This window comes from Bacillus rossius, chromosome 13 (assembly GCF_032445375.1).
Source record: "Bacillus rossius redtenbacheri isolate Brsri chromosome 13, Brsri_v3, whole genome shotgun sequence".
In the NCBI taxonomy this organism is placed as follows: domain Eukaryota; kingdom Metazoa; phylum Arthropoda; class Insecta; order Phasmatodea; family Bacillidae; genus Bacillus; species Bacillus rossius.
Genome location: NC_086340.1, coordinates 41403521 through 41419768, shown reverse-complemented (window position 1 = coordinate 41419768; position 16248 = coordinate 41403521). Strand labels below are relative to the sequence as shown.

Here is a 16248-nt window from a genome sequence, read left to right as displayed (position 1 = left end):
GGGTCCAGCCATGCACAACTTATGTTAAAATAGTTTCCACTTTCCAAGCCATCTAAAGAGAGATAAAAACTGGTATACACACTTCACACTTTATTATAGGATGTAGGCATTAACATTATTATTTGCTTGATTGAATTAACTTGACTAAAAACAGGGTAAATTTTTTTTTACAGTAGTCCTAGTGATCAATACAGCAGTGGCGAGAAAATATGGCCGGGAAAATATGGATTTCAAGGTACAAAAGGGTGCTATTTATGTAGTTTTCTTAACTGAACATTGAATATTCCACAGGTAGAAAAATTGACTTTTTTTTAATTATAAATTATTTTTGAAAAATAATAATGTTTGACTTACATTATTCTGATAATAAAATACCTACTCTACATTATTTATATACTAAGTGGGAGTGTAGTATCATCGATATCTGGTACAAAATATATAAACAGACAACACATGACAAAGTAAGTACTTAAAATAAAGAGAAGAACCTCATAAAAATGTACTAGAATAGTAAAAATTAAATGTTGGTATTTTTTGTACCAACAAAAAAGAAATTATCTTCATACGTGATCAGAAACTCTGTTAACTGGTACGTGTACCAAGAAACTGGCACGTCAATCATTCCATTCCTGAAATGCCACCTCGCCACCTGCTGTGCCGAACTGTAGCGGACATAGCCGAAGCAGTTGGCGGAAGAATTCCACCGTCTGCTTCGGCCAAGTTCGCTTCAGTTCGGCAAGAAAGCATTACCTTCGTAGCTTCTACCACGTGTTTTTACAGCCAATCCCCTCCTCGGACCTTTGTACCATGACACCCCCCTTCCGAAAGGAATCTACTGCGGCAGCCTTTCTGCTGAAAGCGGTCCTACCAGTGCTTCTAAACCTAGCAACGCTTCTAAAACAGCATGTTTTGTGTGTCAACGATTTCTTTTCTTATAGCGCACAGTGCACAGTATTGGGTCCCAAGAAGATAATGTAAAAAATACATACACCTAACTGCACGAGCCAAAGTAAAATAGTACTATTCTGAATAAAATATTTATTTAAAAAATACAATGCCTGGAAACTGCCTGGGCAAGCACTGCTTGCCTTGCTTGCCCTGACGAGACGCCACTGCAATGCAGGTATGTACAGTTCAAGCAAAGGGCATAATTGTCGAGAGTGTGGCTCATAATCTATCATTAAGAAATCCAAATGAGGTTGGAAGGTACACTGATAATACTGAACAATAAACAATATGATTTATGGTGGAGCTAGCAACATTTTTAAAATTAAATACAAAAAACTCTCTATTATCTTTGTTTATTGGGACCCTGCGATTCCTGGATAGTTGAAATCTTGTAAAATAACCCAGATGATCCGTTTTCACGGTAAGGGCAGCCCTCAAATTTGGGTTGTGCCGTGTATTTGACTTCCGTAGGATTGTGAGCACAAGTTAAGTCTCTATGTACTGTCTCTCAGCTTACTGAACTGTAAACAGTTATTCACTGTGTTGCCATGTCGTCTTCCTCTGTCTGCTGGAGACGTGGCAGTCTCCCACTCCGTGCGTTTAATTTCTCTACCCCTTGGCACCATGTTATTACTTCTCTGTTCCTAGTCCTTTCAAAAAACCAGCATGCAGAGGAATTTCTGCCAGGCTGGAGGAATACGTAAGTAGCACTTCAATACACCAACTCTCCGAGGCGTGCTTTTCCCAGACCTGACACAGAAAAGCTGGACGAGGCAATAAGTGCACATCTTGCAGAGTCGAGGCTGCAGTACTCGTGATGAAAACCTGTCGTGATACACATGTGAAGATCGCTTTCACGTACCTACGTAGCTAATTCACGGTCATTTAACAACGGCCGAAGACGGAAAGTTAAATCAACACAGCCCAAACTGTGCACGCACAAGTTCCGGCTAATTTGTTTTTAGATTCATCTAGTGTCCCTCGCTCCAGCCAAATGCCAGCCAGTCACGTCACTTACCGGGCGCCTGCCGGGCCAATCGGTGGGCAGAGAGTAGCATAACGGCACGTGAAACAATAAAGACGGAAACTGGAGCCGTGAAGCAGCAGTCGGGGCAACCCCCTAGGGTTCGAAGTGTGACAGCTGAGAAGGTGAGCGACACCAAGGGTCAAAGGGTCGGACCAAACAGCTTAAAAATATAAAGTGGCCAAGTGAAGAAGTTTCTTTACAGCTTCAGAACATACAAATGAATAATTAAACTTATTTAAGCATGGAATAACCCGAAAACTGGATAAGCAGGGCCCAGGTTCTCAAGAGTTTACTGTAATTAATTAATTTAATAACGTGAGCTTAAAGTCTCGTTGACAGCAATGTCTTACAGGTGGATAACCTGACAACTGAATATAAGAAAACCAGGGAAGGAATGATATGGCCTATGGCTAGAGACAAGATTTTATGTTTTTATTTTTAGACCAATTTCATTTTTAAAACAGGAGATTCCAGAAATATTTTAATTTGTTTATGATATATTTTTATTCATCAAGACAGCATATTATTGAACACATGACAAACAAATGTTTTATGATATTTATTTCACCAAAACAGTGTCATTTTGAATGATAGATGATGCACTCGGAACAATATTAATAAATCTGCAAGTACTTATTTGAAAATTGTACCAATGTTATACTGTAAAAATGAGTTACTAATAACAGTTGTATGATAAAAACTTCATGCTGAATACATTACATTCATTGAAATTAATATATTAAATTTTTGTGATTTGAATAAAGTTTTGATTAAAACATGCTGATTAATTTCACGGTAGCAGTTGCATTAGGGTGCTTCAGGTGTTACCGTATTTACTCGCATATAGTTTGCCATCACATATAGGTCGCACCCATAATTTGAGGTCTTGAATTTGTATTTAAGATTCCCCCCATATAGGTCGCACCGGTAATTTAATGACGCGAATGGCCTGCGCGCCGTGCACGAAAGAGTTAACGGGTACTGTAAAACTCCACTACTACGAGAGCTGATAATGGCGTGATGAATTGTTGTAACAACAAGTACTCGTAATAGTAATAACCGAATATAGAAAATTGAAGTCAAGTTAGATTCCTGATTTCTTAAAATGTCTTAATTGAAGACTTTAATGCACAGAATAAAATTTGTAGTAAATTTAATTACAAATAAAAAAGGCCTGTTATGATTTTTTATATCTACAGTGGTTTTCATTATGGGTTCCGATAAATACTCACGCTAAGTGAATTCACGTCACGCGAGTTTGGCTATGCTAGCCGGCTGGTTGTTATTTTCGTTCAAAACGTGGCGAAGGAACTTGTTTGGATCAGGTAGAAAACATTAGGCTATAAACGAAAGATATAAGAACAATGCTATCCTGAAATGCTGTGACATGTTTTTGGAGTAGATAATCACAGCGACAGACCGACAGGATGCGCTTCCGCCCTTGCCGTCAGCGATGTTTATTTTGACAGCTCAAGCAATTATCTTTTCCACGACCCTTCACAGCGTAAAAAAATATAGAAAAAAACACGTTTGAATGCAGATGGAAAAGTAACTATGCAGTAAAATAAATATATTTACTGCCCTGCTATATTTTTCTATTCAATAAAATTCGAGGTATTGGTGATTTTTCAGCAGAAACTGCTGTGTGACTAATAAACAAATTGTATAATAATAACTTAAACTTATAAAGTATTTTTTAACGGCGAAGGACAGTCGTATAAGCCCATAAAAATATTTATTTTACCGAGAATGGACTATACAACCTGGCTTATGCCGCACGCGGTGTGGGAGGGGAGGAGGATGCTGACAGTTTCTCACGCAGAAGGCTGAAATATGTGTTGAAATGTTAGTTGGAAAAGGGGAGAGGGGGGGAGAGGGTGTTTTTACATGGTTTGTGGCTCTGGGAGGGATGAGCCTTGAAGAATTATCAGGGAATGGGAGAGGTAAGCGTCATGTCACGTATGACGTCAAGCCGCCGCTACCGCCAGCCTGGCCGGACGAGTTTCTTAAGCTCTCGCAGAAGCTACCACAGCGGCTTTTCGTGCGGGCGGGTAAGATAACATGACAGCTGAGACGGCTTTTCGTGCGATAGTGGACGCGCCGAGCTCGGCTAGACACTGCCACGTGGACAAACTAGAGGGATGGTATCTATTTTTAGCCGTCTTTTGTATGCCTGCCTGCTTACAGTACAGCTCTTGCCAAGATAAACGTGAACACATAGCGCCCGACAAAGTGTAACAGACTTGTTTTTCAGCCGATTTTACTCAAATTTTCGACTTTCTCTGCTCAAATATTTCACGGTTTCTCAAAAAACGGTTGTATAAACGGAATGGACGCATCAGAGGGGGGTCGCATCGGCGGGATTCTACTGTATTGCAAAAAAAAAAAAATTCCTCAAAAATTTTAAAATTTTTTTCTTCACATATAGGTCTCACTTCATTTTTTCCCCATCAAATCTGGTAAAATTGCCGCGACCTATATGTGAGTAAATACGGTATATCGTAAATTGTCATGCTTTCAGGTGTTATTTCGGTTTTATCGTAATTCACCATATAATCTTGTACCTCACTGTAGTAAGGATCCAGCCCAGCCCTTACCTGAAGTGTTATGGTAAAAATCACTGAAAACTAAAATTAAGATGTCTGGATCAGATCCTCCAGAATGTGAGCGGAGTGTATTATCAGTTATCAAAGTGCCATCTAATTCCATATGGCTATAAAATAAATAAATTTTACACTAATTTCCTATATTATTAAATAATTATATATTAATATTATAATTATAGCTTAAGATCATCACTACACAAAATATATAAAAAAAATACTTTAGTTACAATGTTAAAATAGAAATAATTAAAATTATTTCTCAGAGATTGACAAAGTGTAAGTGAAAGTCTTTCAGTGAGGTGTAAAATAGTTCAACTGTATTGAACTCACGAAAACAATGACTGATTCATTTACCATGCGAACATTTAACCTGCTCTACAAGAGTGGCTTCAAACCCAGACCGTTCACAACCAATGGAAGCACATGTTAAGTATCTACGGAATGTTGACGTACTAACCTATTTCGCAGAGGAACGGATTGAGCCTCTGGCAGTGATCGACCTCGATGGTCTGGTAAACGAACACGGTACAACGGTTGATCAAGTCTATGTTCTGGACCCACACGCGATCGTAAAACTGGAACCCTCTTTGCTGTCCTCGCAAGAATTCGAACAGACTGAGGTAGTTTCCCATCACGTATGGCATTGAAGCATTCACAGACTGCAACAGATGCAAACATACATTAGTACCGTGTGATGACTCTGTAATGACACACACACTGGATTATAGTGAAGCTTAGGCAATAAATATAGATTTAAAAAAAAAAAGTGAAACACGTATTTAGAATAATTTGAAACCAGACTAAAATTTTTGTAAGGGAAATCGAAAACAAGTGATATTACCATAACATGTAAAACCAAATAAAAAAAAAAATTCCTCCAAAATTTAGTTTGAACTATAAACAGGATGAGTCAGGATTTGATTGACAAGATTAAGATGCAGCTTAACAAATTTATTTTATGACGTACATAAATTATGGACTGTAATGCTTCTCAAGGCTGAAATTGGATATAACAACTGTTTTATTTCAAATGAAATAAAAAGTGTTAAATATGAAATACTGAGAGTTTGGATAACGTTTAATTTAACAAATTCCTACAACCACAGCAAAACCTGTCGCTGTTGTAAGACTTGAATGAGACCATGGAAAAAGCGAGAAAGAAATGGTATGGCCATGTGCAGAGAATGGGAAAAGAGTGTCTGCCTAGGAAAATTATGGAGTTTAAGCAAACAGGAAGAAGGTCCCAAGGAAGACCGAGGAGGAGGTGGGAAGAGCAGATAGTTAAAGGAGTGCAGGAGAGAGGAGAAAATTGGAATAAAGCGAAGAATGAGGATTGGTGGAAAGACAGAGGAAGATGGAGTCATTTTCCTTTGCTGCCCTGGCCACAGGCTGGAAGCAGATGATGATGATGATGATATGATCAATTATGTTGTGAGAACATGTCAGAAAAATGTATGGGAAATAATGGTCTTATTCCCAATTATTTTAATTAAATCATAAAAAAAATAATAATAATTTTGCTGTGGTTGCAGAATTTGTTCAATTAAACACTATCCAGATGCTCAGTTTTAAATAAATTTATATGTAATAAACCAATAGATCAGCTCCAAATTCAAAGGCATACATAAGCCTTGGAAAGCAATTTGGACCAAAAGTTTAATATATGTTTTGAACATTTTTTTTTATGATGAACCTGCTGCCGAAGTTTTGCGGTCAAATCTAACTCACTCTGTGTAGAATAAAATACTTAAATATATGGGGAAAAATATTATGAAAGTGCTGACGAGAAGGTCAGGCAGACAAGGGAAGATGATGAAAAAAATACTGTCTAAGGTCTTAATAATAATTCTAAAATATTAAGGTATTTGTTTTAAATAATAAAAAAAAAATGTTTACATGTAGCACAGTAGGACTTGCTGCAATGGTGTGGTAGTGTTCTTAAAAATGACATCAATCAGTGTAATAAACAAGTTCTTCTTTCAAGGGTATCAGAGCACCGCTCACTATGGCTGAGGATTCGTCATTGCTTAAAACTAATAAACTATGAAAGCTACAGAGTTGAAGTAAATACATCTTAGTACAGAAGACTTTGCTCGTGGTCTTACGTATGACTCACCTGGTTAACATTAGCAGTGAAGATTTAATAAGCATTTGTGGGGAGCGTTGATTTGAGAGCTGTAAGTCTGAAAGTAATAGGCCAATTTGCGTAATTTAAACTTTAATTTTCTTGTGAGTGAGCACTGAGTGGTGCTACTTGAATGGAATAACTTTAAATTAACTAACTTTGATTTTGGAGTAATTAATTGCAAAATGCCTACGCGAAAACAGGTTATACTGAAGAAAGGAAAGAGGCAATCAAAAATGCAATGCAGAACAGTGTCGTAGGTATCGAATGGGGCAAAAATAGCAGAGAGAAATGAGCCAGTGGGACAAAACGAGCCCCCGAATGAGGTGTAAAATTTGTGCTCAAGCGAGCCTCAGCCACCTAACTCACTAGAAACGATAGGTAATGCAGAAAATTGTTTGCTAATGAAAGTGGATACACTCTCTGACGATTCTGATGTTGATAGGAGTCAACGCCGGCTCAACGCCAGTGGTTGTTTGTTGCGGTTTGGTGTCATAATTTTTGGTGTCAAAATTTTTCTGGCGTGATCACCTGACCGCCAAATAAGATGTTCATCGAATTCATGTCAATAAATAAAGCAACATGAATGTTGTTAAATTATTTTATTTAATTCATCCGTGCAGCGCAATGGAAATGATGGCTGTAGGCCGGCCTACCCGGACCGACGAAGTGGCACTCACTCTGCAAAAGGCCCGGGCTTGGTCGAAGCTGGCAGGCGCGCCGACGTAGATGTAGCAAGTGTCGCCGACCTCGCCCCACCCGGGCGGGCACTTGCCGCTCAGCACGCTGCGGTTGTTCATGTGGAACGGCTCGAAGTCTATCTCCAGCAGCTCCCGGCTGTCCAGCCGGTCCCGTATCCGGCTGCTCACCGACAGCGTCTCGTTGTAGCCCCACCAGTTGTGCGCGGCGTCGATGCGCGACTTCCACACGTCGTGCGAGCTGTTGGCCAACACGTTCACGCTGTACCCAGGGGCCTAGTGCACACTGTACCTAGGGGCCTAGTGCACACCGTACCCAGGGGCCTAGTGCACACCGTACCCAGGGGCCTAGTGCACACCGTACCCAGGGGCCTAGTGCACACCGTACCCAGGGGCCTAGTGCACACCGTACCCAGGGGCCTAGTGCACACCGTACCCAGGGGCCTAGTGCACACCGTACCCAGGGGCCTAGTGCACACCGTACCTAGGTGCCTAGTGCACACACCGTACCCAGGGGCCTAGTGCACACCGTACCCAGGGGCCTAGTGCCGCACACCGTACCCAGGGGCCTAGTGCACACTGTACCCAGGGGCCTAGTGCACACCGTACCCAGGGGCCTAGTGCACACCGTACCCAGGGGCCTAGTGCACACCGTACCCAGGGGCCTAGTGCACACCGTACCCAGGGGCCTAGTGCCGCACGCCGTACCCAGGGGCCTAGTGCACACCGTACCCAGGGGCCTAGTGCACACCGTACCCAGGGGCCTAGTGCACACCGTACCCAGGGGCCTAGTGCACACCGTACCCAGGGGCCTAGTGCACACCGTACCCAGGGGCCTAGTGCACACCGTACCCAGGGGCCTAGTGCACACCGTACCTAGGTGCCTAGTGCACACACCGTACCCAGGGGCCTAGTGCACACCGTACCCAGGGGCCTAGTGCCGCACACCGTACCCAGGGGCCTAGTGCACACTGTACCCAGGGGCCTAGTGCACACCGTACCCAGGGGCCTAGTGCACACCGTACCCAGGGGCCTAGTGCACACCGTACCCAGGGGCCTAGTGCCGCACACCGTACCCAGGGGCCTAGTGCCGCACACCGTACCCAGGGGCCTAGTGCCGCACACCGTACCCAGGGGCCTAGTGCACACTGTACCCAGGGGCCTAGTGCACACCGTACCCAGGGGCCTAGTGCACACCGAACCCAGGGGCCTAGTGCACACCGTACCCAGGGGCCTACTGCACACCGTACCTAGGGGCCTAGTGAACACCATACCCAGGGGCCTAGTGCACACCGTACCCAGGGGCCTAGTGCACACCGTACCCAGGGGCCTAGTGCCGCACACCGTACCCAGGGGCCTAGTGCACACCGTACCCAGGGGCCTAGTGCACACCGTACCCAGGGGCCTAGTGCACACCGTACCCAGGGGCCTAGTGCCGCACACCGTACCCAGGGGCCTAGTGCCGCACACCGTACCCAGGGGCCTAGTGCCGCACACCGTACCCAGGGGCCTAGTGCCGCACACCGTACCCAGGGGCCTAGTGCCGCACACCGTACCCAGGGGCCTAGTGCCGCACACCGTACCCAGGTGCCTAGTGCACACCGTACCCAGGGCCTAGTGCACACCGTACCCAGGGGCCTAGTGCACACCATACCCAGGGGCCTAGTGCACACCGTACCCAGGGGCCTAGTGCACACCGTACCCAGGGGCCTAGTGCACACCGTACCCAGGGGCCTAGTGCCGCACACCGTACCCAGGGGCCTAGTGCCGCACACCGTACCCAGGGGCCTAGTGCACACTGTACCCAGGGGCCTAGTGCACACCGTACCCAGGGGCCTAGTGCCGCACACTGACGGTATTTCAACTTTTAAATATATCTCTATACAATAGCTGTTTTACTAAGTGAACTACTGAAACTTCACTGGGCACTAAAAATAAAAAAAATTACTATGTCATAAAATTATGAAAAATTTAAATGTGAAAGAAAGCTCATTCAAAAAAATATTTAAACGACCTACGTATTTCATATTTAATGAAAATTAATTATATGACATATCTAAAGTCAAGCATTGAATACAAAAAGCAGAAGCCACTGATGTGTGAACAATCCTACTGGCTACGTGAACATGTTGGAGTATCCTTACAGCAAGGGTTGACTTCCAGTTAAAATTATAAATAGAGAAATGAAGTGATGTGGGGAAGTGACAACTAGGGACAAGATTATATGGTGAATTGTGATAAACCGAAAAACACCAAGAAGCATGTAGAAGCACAGCATACCACCGAAATGCAGGTTATATCATGGAATTAGCAGCAGTTAACCATACCTTCATTCAAATCATTGAAACAGTAATCTTTATGTTTGAAATTCAAGGAATCTCTTTTCTGGATGAAAAATTATACTACAATAGAAAAATCAAATTAATATTTTTATTGTACATTTCTTATTGAATCACCTGGAAACCACAAATGCTTGCTAATTTATTTTTATTGTTCTGAATGTACCTACCTGTTTTAGACCAATTTCATACAAATTATCGTATTGTAAAAATGCAGCACATAAATTCTACCATTACTGGTGGAGTAAGTATTAAAAACGACTTTTATACAAATAAAAACAATGACATTTAAATCTTCCGTTTAAAAAATGAAATTGGACTAAAAATTACACCATTAAATTTTGTCTCCAGTGACAACATACTGGACTCTTACTCCACAGACCCCAGGTTCGAACCATGGGCAGTTTTCCAATGCTTCCCATAACCAGTCCCAGAAAATGCTGGTTTCTTACTGTTACTACATATAAATGTCGTAATCAGTTACTTTCCCAATGTGTCTGCTCTATGTTGTGGGTAACTGTCTCAAAAAAAGTACGTGAGCAAGTCTTTGCACTTGCTAGTGATGTGTAATCATCAAACCTCAGTAACGAGCAAATTCATGTTTTCTCGTGTTGCAAATAAACTTATAATACAAAACTTGGACACAAAATTTAACACATAAAATTCTTTAAACAAAACTTATGATTTACTATCCAGAAAAATGGGGTTGGAACAAACATAGTGTAAAAGAAATTTAACAATTTGTTGGTTCTCTAAAGCAGTGGTCCCTGAAATGGTGTTCTGCTTAACCCTGGGGTTCCGTGAGGACATATCTCAGGCAGCCGACGGACATTACACCTAATTTTAAGGCTAATTGAAATCAAACTATGAAAAAATTTCATTCAACACGTTAGATAGGTGCAATTATAGGCTTTCAATGTGAAATTATAGTTTTTCTATTCGAACATTACAACATGCAAACAAATATGTATCAAGGGTCTTTAACAATAAGGTGTAAATAAAATAAATTTGATTTGAATGTTCACAATTATTGTCAAATAACTTTCTTTGAAGGAGTTGGGATTCTGCCAAAAGAAAGTCGATTATAGGGTTCCCTGGCAGAAAAAAATCGGAAACTGCTGCTCTAAAGCATTACAAATGTGGCGCTATCTTTTAAGTATTTTTCAAACTAAAAGCAGCAGTCCAATAAATATATTAAAACAGAATTAACGTGAAAAATTTTAAAACACATATTATAAAACTAAGACATATGTAAAGATAATTGCTTTTGCTTAAACGACATAAATCAGTTGGTTAATACTTCCTACAAACAAACCTTAACCTATTGAGCTGATTCAACATGGTATCAAAAATACTATGTAGGCTAACAATTAGTTGTCTCTCCAGCATGATGAACGGTGTGCTCTCTCTACATTTCAATGTTAACTAAGGATTGTCAAAATGGCTATGCATATTTTTTAAGCTGTCATCATTTATTTTTATGACTATAAATTATAACAAAGTATTAAAGAATAGTTGTACTATTATAAAGTTTTATTTTTTAATACCTAAGTACTGTGTGTATTCTGCAGTGTTCACGAAAGTCACATACAGGTACAGATGATTTAAGCGGGTCTGCATCATTTCGAGATTTCCGAGTCTTCAACATATGGCAGCACCATGTTTACACATTTCTGATCCAATCAACTTCTGTTCCACTCACGAAATTACTCCTACCAAATGCCATATACCGCGAACTCAGGTGTTTACACACAAAATAAAAAGTTTGATAGCAGTATAAGGAAAATTTATGTAAAGTGACAAACTCTCGGTGCATGTGCCTGGTTTATTTATTAATTTTTTTATTTGTCGGCATTACACTAGAAGACGAACAATAATATGTGCAACTAAGTGAATTCATGAAAAGAGATAAAAAGTAGAGTCAAGATTTTATGTTTTCATATTTTGACTATTTTTGTTGCGAAAAATTGCTACTATCATTTTTATTCTTATAACTTCTGTACATATATCAGTATCGTGTATAAATACAAAAAAAAAAAAAAATTAGAAAGTGGCATATTTTCGAATTTCCTTTTACTGCAGTTTAAGTTTTCTAACTAAAAAATTTGTTTTACTTTCTTTACTTTCCCAGATTACTTATAAAAAAAAGCTAGAAACTACATCATTTTTTATACATATTATACAACTGATTAAATTTCTTACTAAAAAAAGCCTAACCTAAAAATTTATGAATCTAATTATACTTAATAGACAGGATTAGGTAATTCAGGTAATTATTTGGTTCATTGACTTCCATTGTGCTGTTTTGGTTTTATCACTATCCACCATATACGTAATCTTGCTTCTGACAATAAGTTATCTGCTGCATGAAGCCACTGAAGTAATCAGCACTACATATTGATAGGCTAGATGCTTATACTTGCACTGGAGCTAACTGTGGCATTACATACAAGGGCGCCCATATGATAATTTGTAGGGGGGGGCCAGACTTAGGGGTATGAAGTATTTTTTAATCTTTTGGAAGACTTAACTGCGACTTGTTACTAGCCATAAAATAGTTCCAGTACTGACCCTGTTAAAAATTCTTGTCCTGTTACTAAAATACTAGACCACAGTACTCATTCGCCATAAAAAAATCTTTATTGGCTACTTTATTAATTAAATATTAACTATTTTATTGAAACAAATGAATTTTTAGCAACAAAAATGCAGGAATACAGTCCTTATACTTTTACAGCGTCTCGGGTACAAGGATATCAAGAATACAGTCCTTCAACTAATTGCTCTCTTTACCCATAAATCAATGTCGCGTACAAATTAAATTAAAATAATTATAAAGTTGAAAACGTGTTGGTCAAAAGATTCAACTTTGGGAGAGAAACGATTTAAATATGTTATCACAGTCAGAAAACAGTTGTTTTTAAATGTAACACCTGAAATACGCTTATAATTATAGTCAAAAAATGTTTCACAATTAAATGAATATTACTATGTTTCGATATGAATCATAATTACTTATCATTTAGAATTAGCATAGATGGATTCAGTAGTCGAGGACTATAAGTTTATTTAGTGATAGTAAAGCGCAGAAAAAATTAGTTTATTATTAAACTAGACAAATTTAACCAAACAGTATTTAGAGGTTAAGAAATTAAGTGACACCAAAACCAATGAAAATAATCAAAAATTTCTAAATGCTGACATAACTCATAATCAGCTTTCCACAGAAGAGTTTAGTTCGGCGCAATTAATCCACACAAAACAACTGGACATTGTGTCGACGCGTATTTTAAGAATATAAGAAGATCCACATCGCAGTATAATTTTTTTTCGTGTCGTGTGGTGCGGGCCCCAATTTGTGGTGCGGGCCTATAGGCTACAGCCTAGATAGCCTGCACGTAAATACGGCCCTGATAAACCCTTAAATAACATGTTCAGTACTTAACTTCAGAATTAAGAGTACATTAGAACCTCGATTTTACAGAGCACGGACTCAACGAAGCCGCGATTTTACGAAAACATTTTTCAGGAACCATCTAAAATTCGGAAAATTTGACACCAAAATATATTTAATAAAAATTAAAAAAAAAAAAACACTATGAAAACATTTAAAAATATTAATCTTTTATGCACAGCGTATTCATATTTTAAAGCTAATACAACAGCCATTTACAGTTAGTGAATATTGTATAAGTTATTGTGGCATCAAACTCAAAATCGAAAAGAAAAAATGGACTAGGTACACTTTATTTGTCGCAAAATTCGAAATTTCTTCGATTGAAAAGTTATGTCAAGGCCGTAAAAATATATATTTTACCGCAAATGAACTATACTCAACATTACTTACCCATTCCAACATTTCCAGCTCGTGAGCATAGCAACTGAGCTTGAAACCTTGTGAAGCGTGAGAGAAAGAAACAATATTGAGTAGCTACTTCCTCTCCTTTCCGCTAATATCCAACAACCCATGCCATTAGGCATTATCTTGACATGTGTCGCATTTATTACCTTCGCTGCATCGGTTTCCCAGTAAAAAACGCTCAAAAATGGTATAAGTGACGCAGCAAGTAGACGTGACGAGCGGATTTTCAACTAAGCTTTTTTTAACTTACTATACAAACAAATAATTCCCTGTGGCTATCACAAATTCAAGGGCTTCTCGCATTAAAATGTACTGTGTTTTTAATGAATGTCTGTCGTTACAGGGCAGCGTTTTTCTTCACCAAATAAGCCTATGATTAGAGACAGTAAAAATTCGCGGATTCCTTTCGAGACAAGCTGTAATCCAAACTCATTTAGCTTAATGCTGCGTCAGTGATTGGACCGCAATTTACCTGAAGGACTCTAGGCCAATGGCAAAGACTCAACAAAAGAAGTATCGAATCATAAGAATCGCAATAAACAGGTGTCCCGAATCGGTAGCCAATGACCCGGTGATATTTGCCCGAGTACATAGAGAATCGTGGAGTCTATCCTAGTGGTCATTGAAACCGCGAATTTTTTCAGTCCCTACCTATGATCACTTTTATGAAACAGTACAGGTGTACACTGAACTGTGTGCTTGTTCTCCTCGATTATGTTACAAAAAGTGCGTTCATTAATATTTTTCAAGCCTATCTGTTAAAGATTAACTGATAAATATGATAAGGTGAAGTCCATAAAAATGCAAGGCAGGGAATTCTTCCAGCTCATCAACCCGACCCTGGAAAGTCTCGTCTGTGTTCAGTTGTCTCTGGCAAGGAGTGAACAAGTTTACAAACTCAAATATAAATTTATTTTTGTAGCACGCGTCTTACGAAAAGGAAAGATATCCAAGAAAGGCATGTCGGACAACCTACTGTCACCACACAAAAGTTAACATGCAATGCGTGGTGCAACTGTGTTTAGTCGCTGTGATGTCACTTTTATATCACTCGTGCAATGAGGCAAGTTGTGGAATGTTTAAAAAAAATAAGGGGAACGCAAGGGAGGGCAAAGGGCAGATGGCAGTCTTGTTTTTACTATTTAATATTATATATATATTCCGTTCAATAAATTATAACATGCATCTTCACGGAGTGGGGTGTTTAAAATTTTATGAAGATAACGATTTTACGAATGCAATCCAAGCGACCGTGAGCGTACGTAAAATCGAGATTCTAGTGTAAATTGCTTACGGGTCTACTGAAGGTAGCGGAATCCTTAACCCTTTAAACACTTTTGAAGGGAAAAAGTGGTTTTCCTCTAAATTCAAAATTCCAACATAAATTTTACGTTGAAGACTTTTCTGGACAATAATTCTTATTTGAGTAACTTTAAAGGTGTTAGCTTACCTTAAAAATTGTGAATAATCTGAGCGGATGTGACGAATGAGGAAATCTAAGAAACACTACATAATAACAATGGTTTTTATCTTTACACTTTCACTGATTTATTTACACTTAAGTTATTTATACTGACTGAATACACTAAAATAAATCTAGACCAGATGCATTAAACTGTAGACCTAAAGACTATTGAAAAATCTCTGTTTTGAGATGTTATTTGTGAACATACACATTATTATGACAAAAAAGTAGCAAAACATTTCGCAGTCTACAAGTACATGTCAACTGTCGCGTCGTCTAACTCTGACTTGTCTAAATCTGTTGTGTTGTGTTATCGCGTGAGCTTGGGTAGCATTACGAAGGGGAATGACTCGCCACGGGCGTTGCGCTTGAACAGCGTCTTCTCCCTGTACACAACACCTTATATCGCAGCAGCAGAAACTAATGCTTCAACTAACATAAAAAATGAAGTAGACATGTAAAAAACGATATACAATAATATCTTCGTGTTGAACCACTTCTACATAATACCGAATTTAAATAATTTTCTTTAAAGTAAAAAACACCTGACTACAATATATATTTTTTCCTTCCCTGAAAGCTAGGGGGGGGCCACGGCCCCCCCCCCTGCCCCCGGGTATGGGCGCCCTTGATTACATATGTTGCATACACCTATCCCTCACTTAGCACGTCTTCAGATTGCACAGATTCATTTAGCGCGATGTGAATTTTACTGCCCCAGTCTCGAATAGCACGTCTGTAAATTTCAGTCAGCACAAAATCTCGGCAGGCAAAAAAAAAAAGTCAAACACGACGCCACGAAGTCTGTTTCAACTTCTGTAAACAACAGATGTGCCGTGGGATACAGTTAGCCAAACAAGGGGGGAAGAGATGCACGCGCAGGTCTGACTACGCTATCGGCTGTTGTACAAACATTAGCTATGGCAAGTTCAACTGCGGCTATGGAGTGTAAAGGACCAAATGTTTTTATGTCCACGCGTATGCCGCCGTTACCGTTGTCTCCCGGCCACAGACCGGGCCGTGAACTCAGTCTAGCCAGTGGCAGGGAATTCGCTCAAACAACAGAAACGTCTGCCCATTCAGCTGCCGGTAACTGTACGTGCTTGATCGCTCATAGTGTATAGTGTTCAAGTATTTGAGACAAAACTAGAAGTATTACAGAGCGCGCAGATTGTCAT

At 39.9% G+C, this 16248-nt stretch overlaps 1 protein-coding gene across 2 annotated transcripts in view; it reads right to left on the bottom strand.

Annotated features, from left to right (window-relative positions):
- LOC134538477 (protein bark beetle) overlaps positions 1–16248 on the bottom strand; it is a 238572-nt gene that overhangs the window by 13813 nt on the left and 208511 nt on the right. For both annotated transcript variants that reach the window (XM_063379808.1, XM_063379809.1), the window contains 2 exons: positions 7387–7645; positions 5039–5240 (listed from right to left, as the gene is read on the bottom strand). In XM_063379808.1, the coding sequence (XP_063235878.1) occupies positions 5039–5240; positions 7387–7645 (461 nt within the window). The remainder of the gene's footprint in view (positions 1–5038; positions 5241–7386; positions 7646–16248) is intronic.